Below are 22,681 nucleotides of genomic sequence, written 5' to 3' on the forward strand. Positions count from 1 at the left end.
CAATTTTCCTCAGTTTTTTTTTTAACTATAAAAATCATCTTGGTTCTCTGGCATTCTTACCAAAACTTCAGCAGATATCACAATGAAAACAGAGAATTGGAAGGAAAACCTGCATCTGTTTAATTACTTCATCAAACTGTTTGTACCATATGTTTTATCAATGGTTCCTGTTTAGTGCATGTTTTTTTTTAACCAACCAAGAACCAACCAACAAGATTGGTGCCGCCCGGTCTATAAAGTTTCTGAAGAAAACTGCCCAAGAAACTTATGAGATACAAGAAAACCCTCGAGACGTCTTCCCCGAAGGCTCTTTCCTATCACATATTTCTTCAACCAGCTTCACAAGAACACGACCTCCCCTCCCCCTTCTGCGCCAATTTTACACCTTTTCTCATTACTATGCTGTCCAGAACTCGTATCTTTCCCTTCCCGAGTAAATTTGGGAGGACAGGACGGCCGAGGCCTATCCCCAGGGGCCTAGAACTAAAACCAAACCTTGGAAATGAGAAAATGAAAAATAGTTTCGAGATACGGCAAGAGTCATTTTGCGTACTTTCGTCTGTCCTTGTCACCGACACAAGACCTTTTCTGTAACTTTCGCCTGATTGAGTAGCCTTGGTCATTATTACTCTCTGTAGCAGCCAATCTAATAAAACAAAATAGAATAGAATAGAAAGGAAATGGAAAAAAAATGATGACCTAGCAACCAAGGTCAGTAAGATTCGTCACTTCTCGCAGCCAAAGAATGAAACATACAATTTGATACAAATTCCACTAAATTATAAAACTATTCGGTCTAGAGTAGCATATCATTGTCATCCAATTTCATCTCAATTATTAAAAAGGACAACATTTTGATGACACAAATGAATTTGCCACCAGGTATATTTTGCTCTAATGGCACTGTCTTTCAGGCCCGGCATTTAGTAAATAAAATAAATGCCTACCCCTGAACTATTTGGTAAAAAAAAATTTGTTCATAAAATTATTCTCAGAAAAAGGGCAAAATTTTAATGATGCCAGAAAAGAATAATTTTGCTGTCATGAATGCTAGATGTCCTCGTGTCATTGTCTTTATTATTATGACTGGTTTATTTATTTCACACAAATACAAATACAAATACAATACCATAGCAGCCCTTCGGCTGAATTGTGGTTATTGTTTACATTTAAACAATATAAAATCAGCTACAATGTATAACGATTCAATACAACAATGTTAAACAATATAAAATCAGCTATGACGATTCAATACAACCATGACTTACACAATGAACATGTCAACTATCATTTAGTAACTTTACAATGAAAGGTAAAGTACTGTTCTTAAATCTCGATGTTCTGCAGCTAAATTGACTGATTTGATTTTTGGACCTGAGTTCTCTGCCATGTACAATTGCACGTGTAGGCGGTAACCAACTGGAGAAAGTAGGGGATCTTGATAAAGACACTGCAAACTTCTTACAGAGTAGGACTCGTCTCTGGTACAGAGAGGTAAGGGACAGCTGGCCTAGGGCAGCATCATAGTTGACGTAGTTCTTACCCAATACAATTCTACATGCTCGCCTTTGCACAGACTCTATGTGTCTAGACTGAACAGAGGTGATGCCTGGGTGCCACACGGGGCAGGCGTACTCTAGTAGTGGTCTTACAAAACCGCAGGTCTGCAGATGCAAGCATCTTTCCTGCCTAGTAGATGGAAGCATCCTTTCTAATTCATAAAAAGTATTACTATTAGGTCCAGAAAAACATAACTGTCCTAAATCTCATCAAACAATTAACAAAGAAAAAACAGAAAAAAATATGCCATCATGCACGTGCAGCCCTAATACCATTGTCTCCCACAAATGCCGGGCCCTTATAAATTACTAGTAATAAACTATTTGGTCCAGAAAAACATTTTATTTTCCTTCTCATCAAATTATTCCAAGCAAAAGGACAAGATTTATGCTAGAAAAGAATACATTTGTATGCTGCCATGCATGTCCAGCCCTAATGCCATTGTCTCGCAGGCTCTGTCCATTGATGGAGTGGACCTGACTCAGTCAACACACTCAGGTGGTCCTTAACTAGTATTTATAAAAGAAATTTAGGATGGTAATGTCCAGAAAAACATTACTGTCCTAAATTTCATCAAAATTCAAACTATGTGTATTTACAAAGAAAAAACAAAATATGCCATCATGCATGTCCAGCCTTGACACCATTGTCTCTCAGGCCGAATGCCTGTCCATTGATAGAGGGACAATAGACCCGACTCTGTCAACTCAGGGCGGTCCTTAACTACTATTTATCTCATCAATATTAACACTAACAACAATGAAAAAACAGAAAAAAAATGTCATCATGCATGTCCAGCTAGCCCTGACACCATTGTCTGTCTTCCCACCATTAACTTTAATAAGAGAATGCCTGTCCATTGACGTAGGGACAATGGACCCGACACAGTCAACACAGGGCGGTCCTTGACAACTATTTATGAAACTATCAGGTCCAGAAAAACATTACTGTCCTACATCTCATCAAAATTCAAACTATTAACAAAGAAATAACAGAATGCATAGCCACTCCTAATTCCATTGTCTCTCATTCACCCAGAATTAAGCAAATGCCTGTCCATTGAAGGGGACAATACATCCGGTCAGTCAACACAGGGCGGTCCTTAACAAAGCGACAATGCGAGAACTCGGTGTGCCGATGCGAGAACTGTGTGTGCGGCGGCAGTCAATTGACCCTGCGTGCCACCATCTGGCTCCGGCTTTCCACCGCACCATGTCGCGAGCTCCCCGTATTGCCCGCCGTGGCCGCGAACGTTCGGGGAGGGTCGCCGCGTTGGAACCGCACTCATCTCCAGGGCTCGAAATTCGTTTTTGGGAAATGGTGCACTGATTTAAAGTTTTTTGGGTGCACCATATATTATAAAACAAAACCTAATCACAGATCATACTGCTCCTCTTCTGAGCTTGAATCTGAAATGGGAGCTAACTTCAAACAATTAAAAGTTAAACCTACAACAGATTTTATTATTTTTCTGACAATTAGATGTCAAGAATATTCTTTTTAATACCTTTACATACATAAACCTACAAAAATATGCACCCACAGAAAAAATTTGGTGCACAGCTCCAAATTTGGGTGCACCAAGGTGCACAATAATTGTACCCAGTATTTCGAGGCCTGCTCTCCGACGATTCTCGCGTTATTGATACGGGATCAGGCCGGGCGCGGCGACCAGGCGACACGGTTCGCCGTCATAATTCCGCCGCATTATTCACGGCGAGTAATTACTTCAGCTAAAGCAGGGAGGCCAGGGAAATATTGTATTTGACAACAATGCTGGGGTCACGACCCCACTGTCAGGCCGCAACTGACAGGGAGATAGCGCGGTAGAGCCCCAATTCCCGGGGGAGCACAGCCCTCGCATCGGGGAGGGGGGAGAGAGCCATAAAACCTGACCTATCCGCGAGATACCTCGGTAAAAGATGTACCAAATCTACACCATCCATCACAACGTGTCAGAACTCCAGGAAAAATTAAACTTTCGCCGGAGTTTCTCTCCCGAAAGACTCGGAGTTGGAGCGAATATTAGTGGTCCTTCCGCCACCCGTGCGAAAGTGCACCGACCCAAGCGAAGGGTGGGGTTAATTATGTGTGCAGCACTCTTTTTTTTTTTCTAACGGCAGCAGCGAGACGGAATTGAATTCCTTTTCTCTGGAAAAGTTCATTATGTTTGGCAAAGGGTAGACTCAACTGGGGGGTTTGTAACATTGTGTAATTAGAAATCCATTTGAATCATGCCCCAGTTCAGGCAAGTATGCCTGTGTAGTAGCGGGAGGAATGGAGCTTCGGTTGAGATGGCTACTATTACTATGGACCAAGTCAAGAGATAAACAGTTTAATGATCCTAAGGACGCATCAATTTATAATATTTCCTAATAATATATAATGGGTTCTCTGACAGTTTTTTTAGCAAAACTTTATCACAAAATAATAAAAAAATTAACAGAGGATTCGGAGGAAAACTTGCATCTGGTTAATTACTAACTGGTTGTACCATCGATTTTCGTCAATGGTTGATCAATTCATTTCCTATATATAGCTAAGTTCTTTTACATTTTCTGAGCAAAAATTGAAGATAAGGTGAAAACCTACATGTAGGGTTGGGACGTAAATTTGCATCTGGCTAATCACTCTATAGAACTGCATGATTGTGTGCAAGGCAGTGCGAGGAATGTAGATTCTATTGAGACAGCTGTTACTGCAGACCAGCCACTCACTACGACACTTACAAAAATGTACATTTGCTGTGATTATCCCACCGAGTCATGTTACATGCAAATGTGGGGTTCAGGTCCGAACTATTAACGTACGGCCCTGGACATGTCAATTTACCTCTATACTGGGACAGAGTACATGTACATTTTGTAATATCAAATGCAAATGTAGATTGCCATAAAGTAATGTCATGTGGGGTCCAACACTGCACTATTAAAGAATGGCTCTGGACATGTCACTTTGCCTCTATATTGGGACACGGTAAAATCTAATGCAAATTTAGATTAAGTGAATATGAGGTTCAGGTCTGCAATATTAAAAGTATGGCCCTGGACATGTCACTTAGTGGCTTCTAAATTGGGACAAAGTTTTATCAAAAGTAAATGTAGATTTATCAGCAACTAATGCCACATGCAATTGTGAGGTCCAACTCTGCGCTATTAAGGTATGGCCCTGGACATGTCACTTTGCCTCTATATCAGGACACAGTAATATTAAATGCAAATGTAGATTGCCGCAAAGTAATGTCACATGTAAATGTGGAGTTCAGGTCTGAACTATTACCATACAGCCCTGGACATGTCAATTTACCTCTATACTGGGCCACAGTACATGTACATGTAATGTCAAATGCAAATGTAGATTGCTAATGTCATGCAATTGTGGGGTTCAACACTGTGCTATTAAAGCATAGCCCTGGACATGTCACTCTATATCTGGACACAGTAATATTGAATGATTATTAAAATAAATATGGGTTCTAGTCTGCACTAGTATTGCAGTATGGCCCAGTCGACATGTCACTTAGTGGCCTCTAAATCAGGACAAAGTTTTATTAAAAGGAAATGTATATTTATTGGGAACTAATGCCACATGCAATTGTGAGGTCCAACACTGCGCTATTAAGGTATGGCCCTGGACATGTCACTTTGCATCTATACAGGGACACAATAATATTAAATGCAAATGTAGATTGCCACAAAGTAATGTCACATGTAAATGTGGACTTCAGGTCTGAACTATTACCATACAGCCCTGGACATGTCAATTTACCTCTATACTGGGCCACAGTACATGTACATGTAATGTCAAATGCAAATGTAGACTGTCAATGCAAATGTCATGCAATTGTGGGGTTCAACACTGTGCTATTAAAGTATAGCCCAGTGGACATGTCACTTTGTGGCCTCTAAATCAGAACAAAGTTTTATCAAATGCAAATGTCCTAGGAACTAATGCCACATGCAATTGTGCTGCCTAACATTGCCCTGAACATGTCCCTTAGTAATGGCTTCTATATTAGAATGAAGTAATATCATATTATCAAATGCAAAATTTGCTAGGAACTAATGTCACATACAACTAGAGTTCCCCGATCTCATACCTTCGCCAAATGATGTTAATCTTTATGACTGACAAAGTTTAGATTAGATTATTCCCCCCTGATTTAAGAGATAGGAACCTAATTTTCATGAATTATATCATTTTATCATAATCTCAACCAAAAGACAGTCTTATATTAACAAAGAATGCATTCTAGCATTTCCTAATAAATTATGCAAATGAGGTCCTGATTTGAATAAATTATGCTTAATGATGTTCACCTCAATTTAACTTTCAAATACCACAAGTATGAAATTCCAGGCAGTTTTCATTACATAATTATAAAATTTTCTCATTAATTATGCAAATTAAGTCATTATTAACATAATCAACATCTTCTTGTGTTTCTCTCGTTGTCAATTACCAATGTCACAAGCTTCAATTGTCCTATCATGGAATGCAGCTGATTTATAGAATTTCCCCATAAATTATGCAAATTACATCCATATTTGCATAATTGTCACATAATTATATCAAGCATTACGTAAGCTACCTACATACCAAAAATCACGACGATCCGTCAACCGGTTCTTGAGTTATCCCCTTTTGAATATTTTCAAGAATTTATCCCTGCAGTTCCAGAGCAAGCCGCTAGGGGGCCTAAACTCACGTCACTTCTTTCCCAGCACAAGAGCTACCTACCATCTAAATTTCATCACCATAGCATGTCTAGATCATGAGATATCAAAACCGGAAGTTCAGCTGCAGTACCATAACAAGCCGCTAGGGGGTCCAAAATCTAATCATTTTGAGGTCTCATCAAGACCTACCCACCTACCAAATATCAAGATAATCCATCTAAGGCCTTCTCAAGTTATCGTGTTTACAGACAGACAGACAGACAGACACACACACACACACACACATACACGAACGCCCCTGAAAACATAACCTTCTTGGCGAAGGTAATTATGGGGTTCAGGATTACACTATGTCACTTGCGTCACCTCTTATAATGGCCTCTATATTGGACGAAGTAATATCAAATGCAAATGTAGGTTGCTATGAACTAATGCCACATGCAATTGTGGGGTCAACACTGCCCGTACTAATAGTAATGGCCTCTATATTAGAATGAAGTACATGTAATGGCAAATGCAAATGTAGATTGCTACGAAGTACATGTACTGTCACATGTGATTATGGAGTTTAGGACTACACTATGTTTCTTGGGTCACCTCTCAGTCATATTATACACGTAATATGAAATGCAAATGTAGATTGCCACTAAGTAATGTCACATGTAATTGTGGAGTTCAGAACTGTGCCATGGTCACATCACTTATATACATGTACATCACTTGTTATAATGGTCTCTGTGCTACATGTAGTAGCTGTAATATCTAATGCAAACGCAGATTGCTACGAAGTAAGTCATACGCAAATGTGGGGACTACGGCGCACAGATATGTCAACTTTGTATATTTAAATGTTAATTGTACTTTTTTGTTGTGTGGCGCTGTTAATGTAAGTTGTAAACTTGAGTGCAGCGCCACACTGTCCTTGTTATGTTTTCATGTTTTGATGAATAAAAAAAAATGTGGTGTCCAGAACTGTGCCCTGGACATATCTGACTTGCGTCACTTGTTATAATGGCCTATACACATGTATGTTAGTACGAAGTAATATCAAATGCAAACGCAGATTCACGCAGCAAACGAAGTAAGTCAAACGCAAATGTGGTGTCCAGAACTGTGCCCTGGACATATCACTTGCGTCACTCGTTTTAATGGCCACTATCTTAGTGCGAAGTAATATCAAATGCAAATGCAGATTGCTACGAAGTAAGTCATACGCAAATATGGGGTCCAGATCTGTGCATGTACGTGACCTGGACATATCTGACTTGCGTCACTCGTTTTAATGGCCACTATCTTAGTGCGAAGTAATATCAAATGCAAACGCAGATTGCTAGGAAGTAAGTCATATGCAAATACATGTATGGGGTCCAGGACTGTGCCCTGAACATATCTGACTTGCGTCACTCCTTATAATGGCCTCTATATTTGTACGAAGTAATACCAAATCCAAAACGAAGATTGCTACGAAGAAATGTCATACGCAAATGTGGGGTCCAAAACTGTGCCCTGGACATATCTAGACTTGCGTCACTTCTTATAATGGCCTCTCAGTCCTAGTAATATCAAATACAAGTGCAGATTGCTATGATTACCTAAAAAGTAAATGCAAATGTGGGGTTCTGGACTGCACTATGTATGTATAACAGGACATGGTCACTTGCGTCACCTTTTTTTTCAGGGGCAAAGTAATATGACATGCAAATGTAAACTGCTATGGAGTGATTTCAAATGCAAATGCATAGGGTTCAGCCTGCTCTATCATTATTACACCAATGGACAGACCAGGGACCAATTATATTTACATCTATGTCAATTCTTGTGCCAAATTCTATGCAATAAAGTGATATTGAATGCAAGTGTAGCTATAGATTGCTAAGAGGTTATGTCACATGTAAATATGGAGTATAGGACTACACTGTTACGTCAGTAGCACTGGACATACTACTTACTTCACAGCTTTAGGCCTCAATTATGTGACAACGTGATATCATCTGATGCAAATGCAGAGTCTGGACTTGGCTGCCGTAACACTCTGCCTGCCCTTGCATCCATTTGTAGAATGAAGCTGCCTTAATTGACAAAACTATTACAGCAACAGTGGCAGCACTGGACTTTCACAGCTCAAAACCATCCCTACACTCCAGTAATTATGGAAGGACAGCGTCAAGTGCAAATCTGGACTTCAGGACTTAACCCTTTCGAATTGACAGCCAAAAAAAGTCGTTGTCCATAGTCATAACAGTGACAGCACTACACAGAGACTTCCGATACAATTAAAGGACAGTCATATCAAATTAAAATGTTAAATTGAGGACTTTATCCTAGTCCTTGACCATCTGTACAAAAAAAGCTGTATTTGACACAGGTACGTATACTGCAGTTGCAACATCGGGCCAATTAGTTAACGACCTTCCTACAATTCCGTAATTATTGGACAAAGTAATAATGAATGAAAACTGCAAAAAAAAGTTGTATAATGTACTAGTATATGTATCAATGGATCCACCACCCACTACTCCACTTTTAACCTTAATTACTGGACAAGGTAATACTTCAGATGCAAATAGGGAGGTCAGAACTTGGCTTCTACAGCGCGACATGCCTTTGTCCATTTGCAAGATTAGGATTGGTTTGAACTACATGTACATGTACATGTGGGTGACACCACTGCACTTCCCCTGCCTTAATTATGGGACACAGTAATACGAAATGCAAATACGTGTAGCCAGTGCAAATGGCATGCAGCACCATGGTTTTCAAATTGCCTTTTCGTTGGAATGCATCGAACAACTGAACTTGAATGATGTAAGCTACAATTTTTGGAGTTTTAGAACAGTTAAATTGCCATCATGTACATATACAAGTTCAGACAAACTTTCAAGCTAGCCTTGATTATGAGACAGTACAATACGAAATGTAAATACGTATAGCCAGTGCAGATACTATATGCAGAACCCAGATTTTCCCCCTGGACATATCATGGTCAGTGTTAGAAATACCCATCTGCAGTCTGCAGAGACGTTTTCAACATTGCAGAAGAGAAATTAAGACACCTGCAACTTTGCAGACTGAAAAAATCAGTCTAGGGGTTTAGGAGCTTTTGTGTTTACTACTGAGGCTATAATATAGTAATTTTGCATTTTGTATATGCCATGGGTTTAGGTCCGGGCATTTAATTGTGTATTTGCAGAAAGTATTTCTAAATTGCAGAACAATACTGTGACATTCTGCAGTATTACAGTACACAGAAAAAAAGCATTTCTACCACTGCAAGAGGAACCCAGATCTAGTTCACGTGCCCTCTGGTTTTCCCCCTGGACACATCTTGGCTTGCTCCAGGGTTGTTGACGGATGTGTAGTGACACTGCCACATGGTGCCCTGCATGTCCCCGAACATTGTTTTATTCACGTCCTGGTTGTTCGGGGCAGCCTAGAGGGAGCTTCACCACCACTTTGTCATGCTGGCCTGGAAACCTGTTTATTACCTCCGTGAAAAATGGAGGTATTGTTTTGGTTTGTATGTGTGCGTGTCTGTCTGTCTGTGTGTACGTGTATGCACGTGTGTATGTCTGAGTTTCCGCATATTTGTGGTAAGCATAACTTAAGAAGGACTTAATGGATTGTGATGATAGTCGGTATATGGGTAGGTCTTGGGAAGACGAAGGTCAGGGTCAATTATGAGCTTCCTGGCAGTTGCCCTTTGTACTGCAGCAGAACTGTTTGTTTACCCAATCCAAAGACAAATACACAAAAGAAACAGTCTTCTACAAGGTACCAAAACTTAGTCTTTAGAAATAGCCTGTAAGTGTTACTATAAATATTAAGGTATGATTTACAAAATCAGATATTCCATCTGAATCAACAGTTCCGTAAGTTGGATTTACTACAATTACACTCATACCTTTTCTAGTAATACATTGTTGCCCCTTTCATATGTCAATGTATGAGATGACTGATAGCTTTAATTTGAGGACCGGAATGAACTGAAAACAAAGCTACGGCCACTGACTATTGACCTGACATAAGGTCCTCCTACCTTTTGTTATTACAAACAAAGGCTCCACATGGGGTTTGCGGAACTCTCCTTTCGCAGAGGGGGTTTTATCGCAAGTTATAGCCCTGCAATTGGCCAATCGCATCCAGAAACATTAGGAATAATGGTGGCCTGAGAAACATTTAGGTCCATTATCGTTATCCATCATTCGATGATTGTCCTGAAGGCAGTGACATCATTGATCACTGTAGCCTCATTATGTCCAACTGGTCACTGAGGGAAAGCAACATCTTTCTTTTTACACTGTATTAAGATGGAACAGATCAAGAACAGATAGATATCTCTCTGTCTTGTAGTGCTCTAATCTGGGCCAGAAAAAGTCAACAACCTGTTTCATTGTTAAAACTTGTTTCTTTTGGATGTTTGTCTATCATTGCAAACTGGTAAAACATTGTGGGGAAATTTATGTAAAACAATTTCTGATCTTTTTTTTCTTTGTTAGTGAGTTAAAAGACAATTCATTACGTTGGATCAAGACAACTGGTCAGTCAAATCTGAAGTTACGTTGTTGTTTCTCAATACATATGACTGCTATAGACTTTAAGACAAGATAGTCTAGATCTAAGAATACCACTTCTGGTTAAAGATAATAGTTTTCTAAACTAGGAACATCAATGACATCGCAACAGTTGATGACATCAGCAAAATACAAAATACTGACAAACACACAAGCACAAGGCTCATGATCATGAAGCAGTAAGACAAGAGACATTTCTGGAAAACTGATGTTGTCAGGTGGAAGATATGGAGCTTTGAGATGGTCCCCAGACAAGGAACTCTGACTGATGTGAAAGAAAAGGATGTCGTTTAGAAAGAGAGAAGAAAAAACAGCAACAGACGAACCAAGGACATTATTCTGTATAGTGTCCTTGGAAAAACTAAAGAACACAAGACAGAGACAAGACAGGAAGCAGTGAAGCATGATGGGACGGAATGGACTACTCCTTTGGCACGGCTACTTACTCTTGAATACTGATCAGTGATTGGCTGCTTCCAGTTCTGCCTGTAGCCAATCAGGAGGGAGAACAGGGACAGACAGGGCAGCCTCCAGGTTCCCAAACTCTGCCGAAAACAAGAACATGCTTGGGTACAGAAAAACAAAAAACAAAGCTTTGGTAAAAATAAAAACAAGGAAAGAAATCATATCAAGAAAAAGGCTTACAGCTGCTTTACAATTTAAACAAAAAAAGAGAAACACAAGAAAAAAAGTTGCATAATAAGGAAAAAATAAAACAAGGAAAGAAGTCATATTAAGAAAAAGGCATACAGGTGCATTTCAATTTAAAAAACAAAAGAGAAACACAAGAAAAAAGTTGCATAAGGAAAGCAGGGTGCAAAAATCATGTCATATTCAATTGCACCACACTAATCCCACAAAAAGACTAATTACTAGTACTTAATCTTCTGCCTGCTAATTGATACCAAACTTGTATAGGATATGGGGTTAGGCAGAAAGTTGGAAATAACTTGCGCAAACTAAAATTAAGACTGACTCAACATAAGATCAACTTGGCCATAACTAAAAAAAAAAAAAATTCATACAAATGTAATATAAATGTAATACAACAACTAGAACTAACTAATTACCTTCCCATAAGTTGATCAAACATATGGTCATCACTACTACTAAACTGGACTTCTCAGCATTAATTGTGACTCATATGTACAGGCCACTTCTGTCCCACTGGACATCCGACATCACTCCAAAAAAAGTACAAATCTGTACAAAATGTAATAGAAATGTAATATAACAACTACAAGAACTTACTCTTAGTTACCTTCCCATAGAAAGATCAAAATATATGGTCATCCTTAGACCTAAACACGACTTCTCAGCATTAATCGTGATTCATACATACAGGCCACTTCTGTCCCACTGGACATCCGACATATCGTCCACAAAAAAAGTGGTCATCAAACTTTGTCCAATAAAGCGGGGATGGAAACTTTAATTTTACAGGGCTTGATGGCGCGTGTGTGTTTTTATGCCCCGGCCAGAGTTCGGTAACACTTGGGTTCCCCTACCGTCACCTTTGGACCTCTCCATCGGTCCTGACCATCAAAACACCCATTAAGAATGACATAATTTGTTCCATATCGCAAGTTTTTTATTTCCCCGGAGAACGGGACTATCGCAATCAATATGACACTGCGAGCGCCCGCCACACTTCGGTTGAGGGCAAATTAAGGCAAGGTCTGCGCCAAAATTAAAGTCCAGGGGCTGCACATATAGATTACCCGATCTTGTCGCTTCTGTAATCAAAACAAAACTTGACAAATGTTCCGGTCTTCCCTCCCAGGACTCAAAAAACGTTCCACCCTCAAATCGCAGAGTTTGTTGCCATCGTAAAACATATTCTACAGTCAAACGTTCGAAGAACGATAACATGCAGCTGAGAAAACTACGCAGAGATTGCTTTGTTTTTACAACTTAATGCCAGCTAATACGTTTTTCAGACCCAGAACACACGTCAACAATAAATATTATAAGTTCTTGACTTCTTCTAACTTCGATATTAGCTCAAGAAAACTACCTTGTCATCTATCTAAACTTGTTATCCCATACAGGAACTTAAGAGAAAGTTTATTGCAAATACTTGCCCGAGGGCTAATTGTAGTTACAAACAGACAAACAACATAAGAAAGAAAATACAGTGGTATGTGAGACTATATCTACGTCTAGCATTATACTATATTCTACAACATACATGGTACTAGTTAATGCATAGTTTTAATCTCGTATATCTTACGAGGGTAAAAATCTGTATGTGTTTCTTAATTTGCTCATACCAGCTGTCATATTGATATGATAATATGATCCGCAATAAAATCAGAGGCTGATTAAAATCACCCGATATTAACCTTTCTTCCAATAATGTAATAAGGGGATTGCTCAAGCGCTTATTGTAGGAGATGGCGTATTGATAACTACGAGTCAATAAATGAATCAATTAAATCATATTAATCATCAAAATGCAATCTCATAACATGGCTCTGGTGGCATCACACATGACCTATTGTTCCTTTGGAAATATAAGTTGAGATCTATGAAAAGATTTTGGGCCATTCCAACTCACTTCCTCGGTTCCCACACACATTTTGTCAAAGTATAAACTTGCAGAATGGACAAGATGAAAGGAAAGGAGAAAGAAAGTGATATCAACCCTGTTTTAGCTAATTTAGCTAATAAGCAAAATACTTTGTCTTAATTTTTTTCCCTATGGATTGTCTTAAATTTACATATCAATTTATAGTTTTTTGATGAATACCTGATTACTACAGATTTATTAGTCACTATATAAAGAAAAGTAGTGGATGCTACTTGAAACATCTGTTAGTTTTCAAAATCTATCCACCGTTGTTTGAGTAACAATTTTCTTGTGTTCTTCAGCTCAAGTTTGTGTGGTATCATCTATGGGTTTAAACCATCTGAAATATCAGTCAGTCTTACTGACAAATTGTGATGCTGCCAGGCTTAAGCCGTTAAGCCTTAATACGAATTTTCATCAATAACCTAAAGTGATAAATTCACACTTGGGTCCTAACATACCCTCGATCCAGTATGGACCTTGACTTAACTTGCCTTTTCGTTGTGCTGCATCGAACATCTAAACTTGAATGATGTAAGCTACAATTTCTTTAGTTTGAGAACAGTTAAATTGTCCCACGATGTACATACACTAACTCAGATGAACTTTCATTGATGCTAACACATTGCACTACCTTGTACAACTGTTGTGCAATAAAATTTATACTTCTGTATAGTGACTGATGCATTTCAAGTTTTCTCTCGCGAGATTACATTTCAAAGTAATTGGTCATTAACTATCCTGATGAAGGCGAAAATTTTGATCTCTGTGTAATCCTTGTGTTGGAATAAAGTTCATCATTTTACTATGATTACTACCAACGTACATGTACATATTACCCTCAATCCAGTAAGGACCTTGATTTAACTTGCCTTTTTGTTGTGCTGCATCAAACAACTTGAATGAAGTAAGCTACATGTACAATATTGTCCCATAATGTACTTATGCCAACTCTCAATTGAACTTTCATGCTAGCACACTGTACCTTGTACAACTGTTGTGCAATAAAGTTTATGTTAAGCTGTAATTCTCATTTTGAGTTTGTATAATTCTACCAAGAAGGTTGAGACTGGGCATTCTCTGGAACAAGAGGTCTGATTAATTGGAATCCTCCGTAGTTATGATAGATGATGCTGTAACAAGGGGAGCAAGTAGTTAGTCGCAGAGAACGGCACTACGGCCTCCCTGACATGGCAGACAGCACTGGTCACAATCGGCCGGGTCGTTAATTTTGATCAGGCGAGGCTTCGTTATGATGAGTTGGCCTCGGGACGCCCGCACTTTATCAAGGGGAATTAAGAACTCTTAGGGTGACACGGGGGCAGGGAAAGAACTTGTCGTTTGGAGTATAAAAAAAAAAGTAGTGAGAGCAGTGAGCTAACACAGAGACTTTACATTCAGCACTCGGTAGCATATGTAGGTTTAATGAACAATTTAAAACTAGAAAGGTAATAATAATGTTTACCTTCGCATATTGTCTGCTCTGTTAATTCTTACTCAAATACATTCATTATAATATATGGTCAGACAGGAGTATAAATCCCTCCTACTGATAAAATTGCAACATCATGTAACCCAACAACAGTTACCATGGTGAGACGTCAACAAATCAGGTCATTGGCCAGGTCAGAGGTCAGAAGAAGAAGAAGAGGAAACGTAGCAAAACAATATGTTAAGTCCTTCAGTAAACATAAAAATGACACAGGGGCAAGTATAGAATTAAAAAAAAAAAAATACCAATAGCTAAGGCCACAACAATTTGACTTGTTGGTTGTCAGATTTTGTCAAAAAATATGAAGCGATTCAGAAACAGAAACAGCCAAATATTTCTTATTATTATTATTATCAAAACATATTCAAATGCCTTTATTTCTTTGGTTTGCCTGTAAAAGTCAGGCCGCTGCAAACTGCCTTCCCTCTAATCTCAGGATAGCTGATGTTGATTAATACCCACTTTTAGTAAATACTCAGTAAACACACTCACTAGCTTTCTTAAATCTCATGCCTTCAGTCAGAAGACAGAAACAGCCAAATACATGTGTGTACTTCTTAAATGCTTTTTACGATAATCTGGAAAGAAAGAGATTTGATGCACCACATTAGAAAGAGAGACCATTAGACAGGAGATTATCAAAAACTTCCTAGCAGAAAGGACAAAAATAGCTGCTGTAAACGCCGGCGGGCCGCTTGCGAGTTTCCATCCCGACTTTAAGACCGCACTTGGAAGTGAAATCCTCAGTTCGGCCGGCGCGCGAGCCTCCGCCATAACTCACGGCCAAAGTAGAGCCGCGCTGTCAGATCGGTTTTGTTTGTAACGTCTCCCGCTTGGACCGGGCCGCTGATGACTTCTGCATTAACTTTTGGTTACTTTCATTCGCCAAATGTCCATAAGCACGCATGGCGGAGGCACGGCAAGGCCAGGGCGATCACCAGAAAGCACAAAAAAGATCCCCGCTAATGCCGCCAGTGAGCGGGGCACGCTCATAACTGACCCCAGGGAAGTAAAACTTCATTGTTATCAGTTACCGTAGCGATGTAATGTCTCCCCGAGCTGGGGCCATTTTTCATAAGCGATATGGCAGAGAATTAGAAGAAGCGTCTGCCATTATTTCATGTCCAGTGGTATCGGAATCTTCCACAGCGCTTTGCCTTATCTCCATTTTAATCAGCGATGTCCAATATGCATTAGGGCCGGGCGGGCATCGCGTAGGGGATTCACACGGCCTGGCCCAAAACTTTCCCATTTAACCGTTCCAAATTCTTGTTTGACATGCTCATCACTTATGATGAATACTTCAATCAAGAGGCAAGGCCAAGTGGTGCATGGGAATAAGCCGCGGAATTGTCCGCAATTCATTTAGGCATCTTACGAGGAGGGAAGGGCAAGGGTGGGGGGTGAGCCTGAGTCACCCAGCAACAGCCTCATTAGAGGCAATGAGAAAATGGGAGAGAATGGGCCGGGCATTAATAATTATGGAGGGGGAGATGCGCCGGCAGGACCCCAAGTCAATTGTGTGCCCACGGCTTGCCCCCAAGATTGGATTCAGCAATCAAAAACTTCTCCTCCGCTTCTTCTTATGACCGGAATGAGATGCCGGGTAAAATGAGCGGAGCGGGCCGGGCATAAATAACGACGGACACCAACGCGCATACGGCCCCCGATGTCGCAAATTACGGAAGGAGGGATGCGCGCGGGTCCCGATGTTAATTGCAATGCCGGCTTCCCTCACTCTTCTTCCCTGTCAGGACGGGGAAGTGCTGGACAAAATGAGGGGTAAAGGACCAGGTATTGACGACCACACCTGCTCAGGCCTAGGAAAAAAATGTTGTGTTCCCTGTTTCACGACTGACCCTAGAAAAAACTACCGACTCTAGCCTTTTTTAGAACGTCGGCTCCCTCACTCTTCTTCCCTGTCAGAACGTGGAAGTGCTGGACAAAATGGGGGGTAAAGGACCTGGCACCAACGACCCAACCTGCTCTGGCCTAGGGAAAAAAATGTTGTGTTTCCTGTTTCACGACCGACCCTAGATTCCATATTTGATTGTGTAACATTGTACAGTTTTCTAACATTGACATCGAAAATATAAGTGCCCTGATGCAAGTTTTAGTATGTTAAATTGTATAAGTTGGATCACTAGAGATTGATGATAAAGTTTAATAAACAAAAACCTACCGATCGTCAAAGTTTAATAAAAAAAAACCCTACCGACCCTAATTTTTTCAGGACTGAAATAGGAAACACAACATTTTTTTCCTTGGCCTGATAGACAAAGACAAAAAAGATAATCCCTACATACCGACCCTAACTTTTTCAGGACGAAACAGGAAACAAAACATTTTTTTTTTGGCCTGATGGACCAAACAGGGCTGTGCCGACCCCACCTGCCCAGGTAATGTGTGCAGGAACACACCTGCAGGTCGGGAGTTAGGCTCAGACAACACTAATGGAACCCAGGTTTACATCCCCGGCCACCTTTTGTACAAGTAGTGGCATGTATATAAGGCCTAGAAAAAAAAATGTTGTGTTTCCTGTTTCCCGACCGACTCTACAAAAAACTGCCGACCCTAGTCTTTTTGTGTGTATGTGTGGACCCCTGCATAAATTTTTCAAGCTGAGCAACCTTTTCTAGCTCTGGTTTACAAAAGGTGTTAACTAAGGCCTATAAAAAATGTTGTGTTTCCTATAGTTTCAGTCCTGAAAAAGTTAGCAATTATTATTTTTTCCTTTTTTTTTTGGACTTTGGCAATCTTTAGTGATACAACTAAGTCTCATACAATACAGTTTAACAAAGTGAAACTTGCATGAGGACACTTATATTTTCAATGTCAATGTTGGAGGAAAACCAATATTGTACAACATTTCATCACTCAGGTGTCGGATCATGGAGCTAGAAAAGGTTGATCAGCTCGAAAAATTGATGTCCCTTGCAGGGGTCCACCAACATAAAAGGCTATAGCTAAGGTCGGCAGTTTTTTCTATGGTCGGTCGGGAAACAGGAAACACATCATTTTGTTTTCCTAGGCCTTATAATATATACATGCCACTACTTGTACAAAAAGGTGGCCAGCGATGACTAATACTCCTTCCTCACCCGTCCATCAACCAAAACACCCGTAACAGGGACAACAGAAGTTTCGGACGCACTTAGATTTTTTTTTTAAACCGGGGCCGGATCAACGAGACTTGAGTACTTCCATATTCCGCTAAGTCTCCCCTTCAGATGTCCTCCTGCTCTGTCACATACGACTGCCGGAATCAAGACATCTCGGGTGATGGAATGCCGGATGTCCAGCTTTGTACCGCAACTAGATTTTATACAGATTAGTCTAAAAGCAAACTTTTCCAACTCCGGGTCGCAAGTTCGACACAGAGTGTCCATTTCTGTTAGTATTTGCAATTAATAATTCACAAAAGGACATGTGGTGCCTTTAAAACTAACATATACAATATTCAAAATCATATTTTACAATTACAATACTAGTATTCAAATTGACAATGGCATATGAGTGGAACACTTATGCAAAGGGATGACATGTAGCTAGGGCACAGTGCTTTCTACCGACTGTCCATTTGTGTTATTGCAATTAATAATTCACAAAAGGACATGTGGTACCTTGAAAAGTAACATACTAGTATACAATATTCAAAATCATATTTGACAATGGCATATATGAGTGGAACACTTGTGCAAAGGGTTGACGGCAGGGCATTCTGTTCACACATGATTAGACAAGGGTATAAAACAAGTTTGACAAGAAGGGAATTCGAAGGGAGTTTTTATTGTTTCTCTGTATGAAATAGTGACCGTTCAGATTTGTGTGTAGCATCCTAAGAAGAATCTGGTTGACTGGGAACCCCCTCTCACAGCCTCAAATGACCACGCCCCCATTCAATTTTTTTTTTCAGTGGGGCAATGAAAGTTGTAGTCTGGGCATTATGGCACTTTTTTCATTACGAACAATAGTCTTAGAACCCCCTCTCACAGCCTCAGATGACCACTCCCCCATGCAATTTTCCTTGAATCTTTGAAAGGTACATTTTTTTCTTTTTTTACAGTGGGGCAATGAAAATTGTAGTCTGGGCATTATGGCACTTTTCTCATTATGAACCCTTGGGAGAATCTGGTTGATCTGGAACCCCCTCTCATACCCTCGGATGACCACATCCCGATTCGATATTTCTTGAATCTTCAAAAGGAATCTGTAAGTTGGCTTTTTTTTTTACAGCGGGGCAATGAAAATTAGGTGTCGTAAACAAAATCAGGTCTATGTGGCCTTGGGAGAATCTGGTTGACCTGGAACCCCCTCTCACACCCTCGGATGACCACTCCCCCGTTCAATTTTCCCAGAGAAGTGGCGTGCCTTTGCCACACCTGTGCCGGCCCCGATCAATGCACCAGCCACCCAAGAAGGGAAAATTATGACGCTGTGATATAATACAGCAGGCAGGGCTGGTCGCATCGCTGCACTGATATTGGGGGGCGAGCGCCCGGCTGCCTGGCGAAAAACTACCGGTCAGAGCGACCATACGCAAGGTGCGTGCAACCGCACACGGCAATCAAGACTGGGGTTTTACTAGTGCCGCGTGTACCGGTTCGCTGGAACTAGTTCTGGACTTGAAAAAATGTTTAGGTGTTTCCTACATGGGTACAACAACCTTAAACTTTTTAAGTCTAATGTCAACAAACATTTGTCCTCACTGGCTGTACAGTAACCCAAAACATTTTAGTGGCTCCCATGAGCCTTGATTTGTGGTGAAAAAAATTTTTAAAAAGGTTCAAGTCCAAGAAAAACTGAAGGTCTGGAACTAGTTACAGACATACAAAAAAAAATATCACATTCCCCTTTTTGTTCTAACTAAGGGAAAACTTTAATAGCCAAAAATTTGCGCTGGAAAATGAAGAATTTAAGTCCAGACTTGCATTAGTCCTAACCTAAAGCATATGCAAGGTGCTCACAACTGCACACGGCAATTTAGACAAGGGTTTTAGTTTTTACTGCGTGACTAACTTTCGTCACAAATGTAGCAAATTTTACGAAGCGCGGATAAATCCTTGAAAGGAATCTGTTTTAAAATTTTCTTTTTTTTATGGCGGGACGATGAAAATTGTAATCCGAACATTATGGCACTTATAAAATCTCATTATGAAAAAATTAGTGCATCCATGTGTTGAAGATGACTTGTTATTGACATTAGTCAGGGCTTGAAACATCATTTTTTACTGCATACCTACACAGGTACGATGAAGTACTAATACATGTACATGTAACTGTTAAGAAACCATTAACTCTTTCTTCCATATTTCATCAGAGGTGGTAACAATTAGTACACACATACTCACTATCCAGTTTATTGTCTAGTACAGTGAACAAAAATATACATCCACTTGTATCAGGTACATGATGATGATGATGTATCAGGTACATGGACTGGTTAAGGTTAGGTGCAGGTAAGATATCTGAAACACACCTGCATAGTTCCAACAAAGAGGCCTTGAACTATATTTACCAAGACCAACCCACAATACAAATATCACAATCCATCCATATATAGCTTCTTAAGTTATGCTGGCAACACTAGGCAGAAACACAGATAAGCAACACTTCTGTTTTTCACTTAGGTAATTATCTTTACCAAAGAAAAACATATTGTTTTTGCTATGTTTCATCTTCTTCTTCTTCTCCAAACACTGACCTCTGACCTAGTCAATGACCAGACTGTCAATCGCCACGGTTACATAACTCCAGTGTTGGGTTACATAATGTTGCAATTTTATAATAGGAGGGATTTAGACTCCTCTCACCATATATATGAATGTGTTTGAGTAATAATTAACAGAGCAGACCATATGCAAAGATAAACGTGATGCTTTGCAAATGTTACCTTTCTAGTTTACTTAGCCTGGTTACCAAACCTATTATAGCTCCCGAGTCCTACCTATTTGCGGAGAGGATGTAGGACTCTGGAGCTATAATAGGTTTGGTAACCAGGCTATAGTTTACTAGCATCTGCTGATGGTATTTCCAGCCCTGTTAGATATCATACGAGCGATCACAATCACGGTCAGTCGAGCTTGACCAATCAAAGATGTAACTATCTACAATAACACGCCGCGGTCTTATCGTCTAGCTCTGTCATCTGAATCTCATACAATACTGCACCGCATAAACAACCTTCATTAAACATCTGTGGTTAGATTTAACTGTGGTTATAATTATAATACCCCTGTGTGAGGGCCAAGTTGTGTGATCATTGTATGATTGCAAACTGAATGTATTCTCATGTCGATGAAGGTAAGACATCCAGGTAATTAAGATACGCCATAAAAATAGTTACTTAAGCAACTGGATATGATTTTGGAAACGGTCAGACGTTTTAGCTAGTATCTTAAGCTTTTATCAGTGACTGAGAGACCAGAGGAGAAATGCAGGTTTATAAGCACTAACCATTGATTGATATGCAAATAAGTGAATGTATTCTTGCGATAGTCTTGTACATATCCTGCAAAATTCGGCTGTCTAGCTGAGGAAAAGGCTTAGTTTTTACAACCCAAATGACTCAGTGACTAACATAGGACTACAGTCAAACCTGTACAAGTGACCACCTCTACATAAGGTCCACCTGACCACTTTTTGGTAGCCGGGCTTAATTAGATGATTTTCCCATTGACAAGAACCCTGTCTATAATGACCACCTGTTCATATAGACAGGATTTTATCAGTCCCCTGAGTTTGGTCTCCTTGTTTTGACAGTTTTGACAGCAGGGCACCTTAACAAAAATATGACAGAAAAAAAGAAGAAAAACACAATCAACCATCTTCTTCGTAACCATGCAACAGACTTGGTCAGGCCTAATTGTAAAAGAGAAACAGAGCTAGATGTTATAAGTAAGATTTGATAACAGGTGTCAGTACAAAAAGGTGACAGAAAAAATAAAAAAATTAAAAACACATTTAACCATCTTCTTCACAACCAATAAACAGACTTGGTCCTGCCTAATTGTGCCATTAAAGAGAAATGCAGAGCTAGATGCTATAAGTAAGATTTGATAATAGGTGCCAGTGCAAAAAGATGACAGAAAAAAAAGAAAAACATGACAGAAAAAAAACAACATAATCAACCATCTTCTTTTTTTTTTCCATGAAATATGTAGAGTTTAATATGTAAAATTGTTATTGGTGGGATTTGTCTCATTGTATATGGAAGTAAGGTCGTAATTAACAGTTTAATTTATGGTTTTCTAAACTCAATTTTCTATTTTTTTTCAACCATCTTCTTCGTAACCATGCAACAGACTTGGTCCTGCCTAATTGCACCATTAAAGAGAAACGCAGAGCTACATGTAGACGCTATAAGTAAGATTTGATAATAGGCAGTTAAGCTAAGACCTTCTCCCTGCTGATTTCTTCGGCAGATTTAGGACACGATGCGAGGATCTACTTTTCTGCGCAAATTCGCAAACTTTACAACCTCTGTCTGCGATTCCTTTGTAATTGCACGGACTATCCCTGCTGAGAAATCCACACATGACCTCAACAATACTTCCTGTTTTCGTGCGATCCATTAAAAGTAAAATATCGTTATCATTAAAACAAAGTTTTGACAAAAAATTCCAAAAGCTTTTTGGCAAAAATTCAGACTGAATTTGAAATTTTTCGCATTTATTCCTCAAAACCATTACCTTCTGAAGCAAATATTCTAATAAACCAATCACCTGTTTTTGTGCGATCCATTAAAAGTAAAATATTGTTATCATTAGAGCGAACTTTCGACAAAAATTCCACGTACATGTTTTCC

General features: G+C 39.6%; 1 protein-coding gene across 2 annotated transcripts in view; it reads right to left on the reverse strand.

Moving 5' to 3' along the window:
• The window catches only part of LOC109479368 (thiamine-triphosphatase-like), a 106,315-nt gene that overhangs the window by 30,485 nt on the left and 53,149 nt on the right, over window positions 1–22,681 (reverse strand). Inside the window, exon 2 of one of the 2 annotated variants that reach the window (XM_019781324.1) lies at window positions 11,257–11,355. The exons of the other annotated variant lie outside the window; for it this stretch is intronic. Within the exon in view, the coding sequence (XP_019636883.1) occupies window positions 11,270–11,355 (86 nt within the window). The 3' untranslated portion in view covers window positions 11,257–11,269. The remainder of the gene's footprint in view (window positions 1–11,256; window positions 11,356–22,681) is intronic. 2 annotated transcript variants of the gene reach the window in all.

This window comes from Branchiostoma belcheri, unplaced genomic scaffold (assembly GCF_001625305.1).
Source record: "Branchiostoma belcheri isolate BF01 breed outbred unplaced genomic scaffold, Haploidv18h27 scaffold48, whole genome shotgun sequence".
NCBI lineage: Eukaryota > Metazoa > Chordata > Leptocardii > Amphioxiformes > Branchiostomatidae > Branchiostoma > Branchiostoma belcheri.